The 8,793-nt window shown below is 37.7% G+C and overlaps 1 protein-coding gene across 2 annotated transcripts in view; it reads right to left on the bottom strand.

The window, feature by feature from the left end:
* rictor (RPTOR independent companion of MTOR, complex 2) overlaps positions 1-8,793 on the bottom strand; it is a 42,238-nt gene that overhangs the window by 12,366 nt on the left and 21,079 nt on the right. For both annotated transcript variants that reach the window (XM_015387410.1, XM_015387409.1), the window contains exons 12-27: positions 8,051-8,138; positions 7,786-7,876; positions 7,635-7,701; positions 7,465-7,545; positions 7,266-7,366; positions 5,962-6,127; positions 5,698-5,799; positions 5,564-5,610; positions 5,341-5,476; positions 5,056-5,255; positions 4,809-4,935; positions 4,464-4,628; positions 1,729-1,805; positions 1,531-1,609; positions 1,343-1,452; positions 1,183-1,270 (exon numbers count right to left, since the gene is read on the bottom strand). In XM_015387410.1, coding sequence (XP_015242896.1) covers positions 1,183-1,270; positions 1,343-1,452; positions 1,531-1,609; positions 1,729-1,805; positions 4,464-4,628; positions 4,809-4,935; positions 5,056-5,255; positions 5,341-5,476; positions 5,564-5,610; positions 5,698-5,799; positions 5,962-6,127; positions 7,266-7,366; positions 7,465-7,545; positions 7,635-7,701; positions 7,786-7,876; positions 8,051-8,138 — 1,725 coding nt within the window. The remainder of the gene's footprint in view (positions 1-1,182; positions 1,271-1,342; positions 1,453-1,530; positions 1,610-1,728; positions 1,806-4,463; positions 4,629-4,808; positions 4,936-5,055; positions 5,256-5,340; positions 5,477-5,563; positions 5,611-5,697; positions 5,800-5,961; positions 6,128-7,265; positions 7,367-7,464; positions 7,546-7,634; positions 7,702-7,785; positions 7,877-8,050; positions 8,139-8,793) is intronic.

Below are 8,793 nucleotides of genomic sequence, written 5' to 3'. Positions count from 1 at the left end.
AGTCTTACAGGTGATTAATTGTTCTATTAAACGTGTTCACCACTATCACGCCCGGTTGAACCTGGCAGAACCTTCCACATTCAGTGGAACGTGGGTAAGTCATTCATTGATCAAGCTGAGTTTGGACATTTTTATTTTGGCAAATCTTTTGCCCCATTTACACTACTTATCTGAAACTGATCCGTGTCGAGTTCGGACAGAGCTTGGATCAGTTAACCGTGCTGAGCTTGGTTCTTACGACCATTTACACATCACTCTAGTATGGTTCCTTGCCTCCTATTGGCGATCCGCGTCACTAAGGCTCCCAAGGCGCGAATTACGCAGACAAAAATGGCGGTGTCCATAACATTCAGGAACTTAGGTGCCTGGATAGCTTCCTCCTCCCAAATTTCAATGAGAGCCTCAGCATCATCCCAGGTTGCACCGCGCTATTTTGATGCCTATTAATGATAATAGGCTGAGAAGAAGTTTGTTCTGTAAACAGGTGCAGAGATCTGTGAATCGTAAAGCCGGACACGCCGGAAAACCCACAAAAATGAGTCAGCTGACTGTAAATAGGAGATGACGCAGTCTGCTCATGTGCACTTTTTTAATCAGAGAACCAAGCCACAGATGAATTGTGCCGAGCTCTACTGTTGAACTAGTACTAGATATAGTGCGGTTCGGTTGTGTCTGGCACGGTCCAGTTCAGTTGCGTTCCATTTATACCCAACAGTTATCTCGGTTACCATGCTATGACCGGTTTTGGCACCGTTTCAAAAGGGTAGTGTAAATAGGGCTTCCGAGTTGGGTCAAAGATCTGCATTCTCCCTTCTACTCACAGAGGTTTACAGCTTGTAATACTGGCCCTAACAGTAGTTGAAATTATCCTTAAAATGAAACATAATGGCAAAAAAGTTTGAAGCTGTTATTAGCCTTTAAAAGGAGAAAAAAAAAAAGAGTGGGGGAGTGGCAGCCTGCTCCCCAGGCGCCTCAAAATGGCAGCCTACTGCTCCCCAAGGTGATGGGTTAAATGCAGAGAGTTCATTTTGTTGCTCTGTACTTGTGACAGTGTGAGGACAATAAAAGCTGGAAAGAAAAAAAGAAAAGCAAAAAAATAACGCCTCAAAAACTTGGTACTTGCAGCTCAACATTTAACCAATAAAGATCTTCATTAACTATCCAAATAAACCAAACATTTACCTGAGATTCCAGTAGATGACAGCCTGTCTTATCATGGACCAGCTGACCATACAAGTGCACGGGGAGATAAACATTTGGTCTTTGTAACCTGCAGACACAAACCATTCCAATTAATCTGACCTCTGATGCCAGTCGAGGGTTCATCGTTTCGCCATCTCACCTTTGGTTGCTGCGCCTCACGTAGTTATCTCCATCTACGGGTTTGCGGTAAGTTGTAAGTGCTTCGTTCAGCTGCTCCTCTATCAGATCCACATATTTAAGGTTGTACTCCTGCAAACAAGATCACATCTTGGAGTCAAACACCACCTTTGTATGGCATTCTTTTGCAAAATGCAGATTTCCTAATACCTTCTGCCATTTATCCAGCTGCTTGCTGACATAACCCCTCTCATTGAGGTAGGAAAAACCTTTAGGAATGGACAGGAACCTAAAATATAAAAGAACACAACGAACACTTGTTTAACATTATATAGGCATCTTCAAGAACAATCAGATTAGATACTATATGGCGCTGCTGATAAAAAGGCTGAGGTTATAAACACCCACCTGAGGAGCAGCAGGAGGCCTTTGTCTCCCAGATGGGACACAGCTGGTTTCAGCTGGATTAGAGCGTGGAGGTTGGCCTGAAAAGCAGAAAAGAGGTCAAGTTGAACTCAACTGCCTTTAGCCTCTTCTTTACATCTTTTATTAACGGATTTTATAGCAACAAGCATTATTTTACAAAGAGCTGCTCCTGTACTTCTAAAATTAATGATCCTTTAAAGAGTGATTTTATTCCTCCAGCGGGGAATATACAGAAGAAATAAGTGCAAAATATGGAAATACCTTTGAGATTTTAAATAATAAATAAAATCAGGATATCAAAACGACAAAGAATTGTTAATTTATTTCTTTTAACGCAGTATTATAATAGAGGAGGTAAATTTATATCAGGGTAGTCCCTTTTAATGGTTGGTAATGAACGAATGAATGGAATAATGAGCTTGTTTATTTTGGTGATTTCCAGATATACAAGTACTAATCAGTCCCTAGTGAAGATTAAAAACAAAAGAAATAATAAACTGTTGCTGAGAGAATATCTGCCTCAGACAAATAACTGATTTTATCGACAACAAATTAAAAGATTGAAAGACCAAACAACAATCACTTGCTTTGTTCTGTTAAAATCTCCTTTATTTGATAGATGTCTTTTATTTTGAGTATTTATCTCCATTTTCATGTCTCTGCTCTGAAATAATTATTTTTTTGCAATTGTAAAGTGCATTATAAGTTAAATATTATTATTCATTAATAAAGCTTAGGCTAGAAAGTATCAACAGTTTCGCTTTTTACATAAAACAAAAAGCAAAATCTGTTCACAAGTTTATAGGTTAATATAAAAAAATGCATAATTTGAATCCCTTTTTTAATTAGAAAGAAACTAAATATATCAAGAAAGGCCAATATTTACAGAATAATCAACTATATGTTAAATTTAAAGATTGTAAAAATGTCTGCACTGGAAAAAAAATCTAAATATAGATAAGTCATTTTTTTCTTAAAATAAGTGCATTTGTTCTTGAATTGAGGAGGTGACAGAGACATTTTGCCAATAGAAAAAGACAATTTACATTTAAAATAACAAAAAAACAATTGCATTGTCTTATTTCGAGTGCATTGTATCTAAATATCTTATTTTAACAGTAAAAATATTCAGTCCATTGGCAAATCATCTCATTTACCTACTCAAATTAAGGGTAAATGCACTTAATTTGAGAAATGTTCTACTTATTTCTAGATGGTTTTTCGAGTGTGACAGATATAAAGAGAACCTTACAGTTCCTGGACTCATAATCTGACGTTTTATACCCAGACATAATCACTTGTTTAAATTGAGTCAATCCAACAAAACCAGATCTTGATAAGTTCATTTCAATTTAACCCAGAAAAAAAAAATACTATTTTAAAGATTCTAAAAATTGTTTTTTCTCTAATCTCATTCCCTTCAGGTAGAGGCTGAAATATCCCAAAGAGAAAAAAGGAGCTCCCTAAAGAGGCTGATAATGAGTTTTTGCTGATTCCTTCAATCATCCTTCTACCAAGACTAAATATAGATGACTTAACGTATGATCCATGTAAACACTTCTTAAACCCACCTTTTTTTAAGCTACTTATCATATAAAAAGCACAAATGTAACCTTATGAAAAGAAAATCTTGAATGCATTTATATTTCTTAAGATACGCAGTAAAATACAAACATAAATTTGCTGTTTACTACTTATTTGTTACAATCAGGCAGATCCAAAGAATAATAATGATAATCAAATGCAGTTGCAGGCTGCATCAGTTAATCTAAACGGTTGTCTTAGTTGAACATAATTAGCACATCTATTTCCCCTGGGATAACGATCAGAATACACAAATTGAGAAATTGCTGTGACTTTTAAAGTTTTACTCAGTAAAAATATTTTTTAACTAACGTGTAAAAAAAACTAAATCTTTATGCAATATGACGGTTTTTATGTGAGATTTATTTATAGATTGTATTCAAGCATAAATTCAAATTTTCAAGAGGAAGCGGTTTTTAATAGACAACAAAACCAATGTATTTTTATTTCTGTATTTTTTGGTGCTTCTTAATAAAGGGTTAGTTTGCTCATATGGTTGCGCAAACAGTCCTTTTTAAATATACCCACAGGAAAGCAGTGGTTTTAATGAAGCCTTTGCTTCCTTCCTACACCAGAGAGATGATGGGTTATGGGCCAACAAACAGAATTAGAGTAAACTCTGTGCCTATTTTTGGCCTGAATACAGACAAGGTTGTGTTTTTTACTATGCTTGTTAGGTTTGATATATGTGAATCCCATAATCAGGATCCTATTAGAAGCATACTGACAATGAACTAATGGTTAAAGTGTGAACTTCGCCTTATTTAAGGAAGCACTCAAGGAAGACCACGTGTTTGTTTTTGCTGATAAAGTCTGTGAATTGTTAGAATTTTTAGATAATTTTTCCAAACTGTGAAATAGTTATTCCTTTGGCGACTAATGTTGTCATCTATGCTTAACACATATTTTAGATGCAAAAGTTAAATTAGAGTTTAAATTAGAATTGTTTTATAAAACTGGATCTTATTTGAGGGAATAATTGTTTAAACTGTAAAATGGTATTCAAGAAAAAAGTAAAAAAGGGTATAAAAGAGAATATATTAAAATAATCAGGATTTTTTTTTAGCATCTTTTTTAGAGGAGCTCAGCGTAAAAACTTTGAAAACCTTCTAGTGTAATAAGAAAAACCTTACCTTGTCCTCACAGGCCTCATCCAGAATGTCCAGGGCCTCCATGGAAACAACCTTGTTGTGGTCATGAAGCTGGGTGACCAGCAGCTCCATGCCCCAGCTGCTGAAGAACTCCACGCCCGCACGCAGCAGCACACGGAGGTGTTTGGTGGCATACAGCCTGCATGTCTGTTTGGAAAGACAAAGGGTGTTATTTCTCAGAAAATTAATCCTTAAAAGCACCGAGCCCTTTTTAATATCATATACATAAATCTATGACATAGTTTCTATCAAAAATGTATTGTTCTTTATATTGTACAGGTGAAACCCTCTCCATTTATTCTGTGTCTCATGTTTTGTGTTTCTTACATCGGTGGAAGCTGTGAGGACCTTTGAGAGGATGACCCTGGCCAGGCCGTCTCTGCTGTAATCTAGAGTCGTTACAGCAAGTTTCAGCACAGCATCCTGGTTCTTTACGGAGCACAGATTCAGCAGGCTGTAAACACCAAAACAAGAGATGATGCCTCACGGCTGTAAGCAACACGTTCCACCGAATGGAAAAAACATTCTGAGGCTCAGGGGAGAAAAAAAGGCTGACAAAGCTCTGCTCACTTACCACTGGAACAGGCCACATTTCTCTAACATTTTAACTCCCTGTGGGTGTGCGGAAAGTGTCCCCAGGAAGAGGAAATAGTGCTGACTGAGTGTGGTGAGAAGGCCGTTGCTCTGCAGACTACGCTCTGGCTTCAGTCCTGAACACGAGCAGAGCCATGAGACCATGTCTCTCACAAGATCCTCCAGATAGCCCTGACCGTCCTGCTCGCACCAGAGGGAGACAGATTCTGTAAGATGGTTTGGAAGCCAGGATCAAATAAAAGATAAACTGCTCTTTTAATTTTACCTCATCTGAGTCCATGAGGAACTCCACAAACTGACATCCAACCACTGTGAGTTGTCTGGCCTTTACGTGATCCAAAGGCAGCCCAGCATATAATTTACTAGTGGGCTTATAAAAGAAGAGCAGCCTCCGAACAAACCTGCACACAAGCAAACATCATTTAAACTATGCAAATGTAAGAGAAAATTTTTAAACAATTTCAGTATATAACAAAAGTTAATCTTACCGGTGCATCTGTTCATCCTTGTTGTTCCTGAGGTTCACATTTGGCCACTGGAAAAAAAAAAAAAAAAAACACTCAGAAAAGGAGGAAAACAGCAAACATGTAAAAATGTGCAGCTGCATGGGAGCAGCCCAGACCTTCAGGATGGTGGCAATGAGCAGCCAGTTCCACTCCAGGTTCTGCTTGTGGTTAAGGATTTGGCTGTCTCTTAGGTTCATCAGCAGTGCCTCTTCAGTGTCCTAAAGGCAAAAGAGGAAAATTGAAAACACCACTAGAGTCACATTAGACAGAAACAATAAATATAGCTCTTAAAAGAGTTTTAATAAAAGCTGCAAACATAGCTGGATCAAACATGGCCACCACCATGAAATCTATCATCAGTTCAAATTTTAGATCTTTACCTTAATGATGTAGATGTCCCTTTGGACACGCGAGTAGGAATCTCTCCGGTTTTGAGACGAGACGGACTTGCGAATGATGTGGTCCAAGTAAAGACTGTGCGGCTTCAGGCCTTTCTTCTTCTTCTCGTGGAAACGCTTCAGATTGTTCACGGCTGCACTTGCACGACTGCAGGACACAGCAAAAGAAAAAAAAATAGATATTTTTTTTTAAGTGAAACAACCAGTACTCAGTGATACCTTTAAAAAGGAGGCAGATTCATAACAAATGTTGTGGGTGTCAACATTTTTAACTGCATCTTTATCAAAATAATAGAAAATCTTTAATAACTTCATTGTGATTGCTTCATTTTTATTGATTAATTTCTGTAAAACTAATTTAGATAGGAAAAGCGCTACTGGGAAGTTTGGAAAGGTATATCTTTTTGAGTTTTCCCCCTCTTCTTATCCTAAAGAGTATAAAATTTTATATATAAACTCATTCATCCATCCATCCATGCACCCTGTGTGATTTACTGTCCTTTTTAAACATTAATAAAAAGGAACACCTTTAATAAAAAACTAACTTCATGTATCAGATATGAAGTAGGGCTCTTAAATATACATGAAAGGTGTATAGCAGGGGTGCCCATAGACTGGTTTAGTGAATAATTGGCGGCCCTCGGAGGAATTTTAGATTGCCCTCGATCATATTTCAAGAATAAATTAACTTAAGTTTGTAATTGATGAATTGATACAATTTGAAATAAACACCACTGTTTTATTTGACTACGGCAAAAATAAAACCTTTCTGAAATTGTAATGGTGGTTATGGTCCAACACATTATCTTTAATCAGCATGTTATTTTTACTAAATTGGAAATAGGAAAAAAAAAAATAGTGAATTTTATGAAAGAATATTTAACAAGCCCTTTTATTTATTTTGCAAGCAAAGATTTGGTCAAGGCGAGAACAACATCCGGGGACTTTGTACGTTCTTAGTCTTGTGTTCTTGTGAATTGGAACAGTACTAGGGGCTGAGGCTGATGACGTTTCATGAGCATAAGAAAAAGAAACATATTGAGAAACAGCCTCAGCCTATCGCAGATCTCATGAGGATTTCATACAGCTCTGTCAACCTCTGAACCATGTAACATGAAAACGTTTTTTAGAAATATATCACCTTTGTTAGGTTTCACTTAGCCTGCAGGTATCAAATCGCAACAAGATGTAAATTTTAATGTTTAGAGTCTAAATAGTCCCGGGCCCATTTCCGCATGTTTGTAGTAATAATTGTCCCCTGGAGAGGAGAAACAGATTGTACTCACAGTCGTTTCTCCTGGGAGATGTCAAATGAGGCGGCCATGTTGATAAGGGTGGGAAGGCAATGCAGGTGGTGGCTATGGGAATGAGGAAGAATTGTGTTGGCCTAAAGCAAGAGAAAAGAGGCAAAATAAATACAAATTACTGAAAAAATTAGTGATTCTTTCAGCTAGGAATGTGCTGAACATGAGCTATGTTAGTTACCATATGCAAAAGCTCTCCTAGGAGTATGGTAGCTCTGATAGCAAGCTGGTCATCGCTGCTGGTCACAACTTCCACAAGACCCTACAGCATCGACAAATAAAGGAGAAATGAAGGCAGGGTTAAAAGGAAACTATTAAAATTCAGACAGAGTGGGAAAAAAATCCTCTTACCTCTAACAGTCCACTGGTGATGAAGGCAGAGAGCACAAATGCCAGGTAGTTGTCCATCAGGTCGGCCCTAAAGAAAGAAACAAGGAAAAATGTAAATGCTTCTTCAAATCACTAATCTGACTTTAACCTAGTTCTATTTCTGTTCTCTTGCCTGGAGCGGGCCCGATGGGGTAGGATAACTTTAGCCTCAGACGCCACAAACCCATCAGAGAGTCTCCAGGTGTCCTGGAACCTGGCGGGATCTAAAGCACACAGCAGCAAAAATGAGTCCAGGCTGGCTTTGGAGAAATATTTAAAGCATTTTAAGCAGAATATGTGAGGGTTAGGGTTTGCCTCATGATTAGAGGGGAAAAAAACAACAAAAAAATGCTAATTCACACCTTAAACTTTGAGGATGAATAAAGATTAATCCTCACCAACACTTTGGAGAGCCTCTGTGAAGTCTTCAGTAACAATGGGCACAGGGAGCCTGAATATCTCATATAACACCTCCAACAGGCCTTTCTGCAGAGCGAAGCACATCATTTGATTACAGATTTACGTATCGTCTCGAACTAAGACCAGGAGTATGAAGGTTATTTTGTTTCAAAACTTTTTGTGCACTGTAAGTGTGATTTGCAAATATGTATGGAGAGTTGTGTATTTGTATCTCGATTTGTGTGTGCGCAGTGGGATTTGAAAATGGGTAAATGAAACTATAAATGTGTGCAGAGATTTGTGTCTGTAAAACAATCTGCAAATGTGTAAAAATATTTGAGTGTATGCAAATGTGTAAAAAAATCCACAAATCTGTATTCAGATTTGCAAATGTGTAGATCAATCTGTAAGCACACAGAGACACTTATGTCTGAAGTATTTTTTCGGTTCAAGACCCAGAAATACAAATCATTGGTTACAAGTCGAGCGGTTTCTCGGTTGGCTCTCTTTACACATGTGATGAAAATGTTCCCGCAGGGGATTAATAAAGTAATTTGATCATGATTCCTGAAACAACTTAAAAGCCTACAGGCTTCTGTGAACAAAACAAGCATATTTATAATGAACTGATCAGTCTGTCTGTAACAGGACAACTATGATTAGTGTTGCACCGATTAGGCTTGTCCCGATCCGATCCACGTATCGGATCGGGACGCCGATATTGGCAAAAAAATGCGTATCG

The sequence above is a fragment of the Cyprinodon variegatus genome, unplaced genomic scaffold (assembly GCF_000732505.1).
Source record: "Cyprinodon variegatus isolate N-32 unplaced genomic scaffold, C_variegatus-1.0 Scaffold393, whole genome shotgun sequence".
NCBI classification, from domain to species: Eukaryota; Metazoa; Chordata; class Actinopteri; order Cyprinodontiformes; family Cyprinodontidae; genus Cyprinodon; species Cyprinodon variegatus.
The sequence above is the reverse complement of the archived record's forward strand: the minus strand, read 5'-3'. Positions and strand labels throughout refer to the sequence as shown.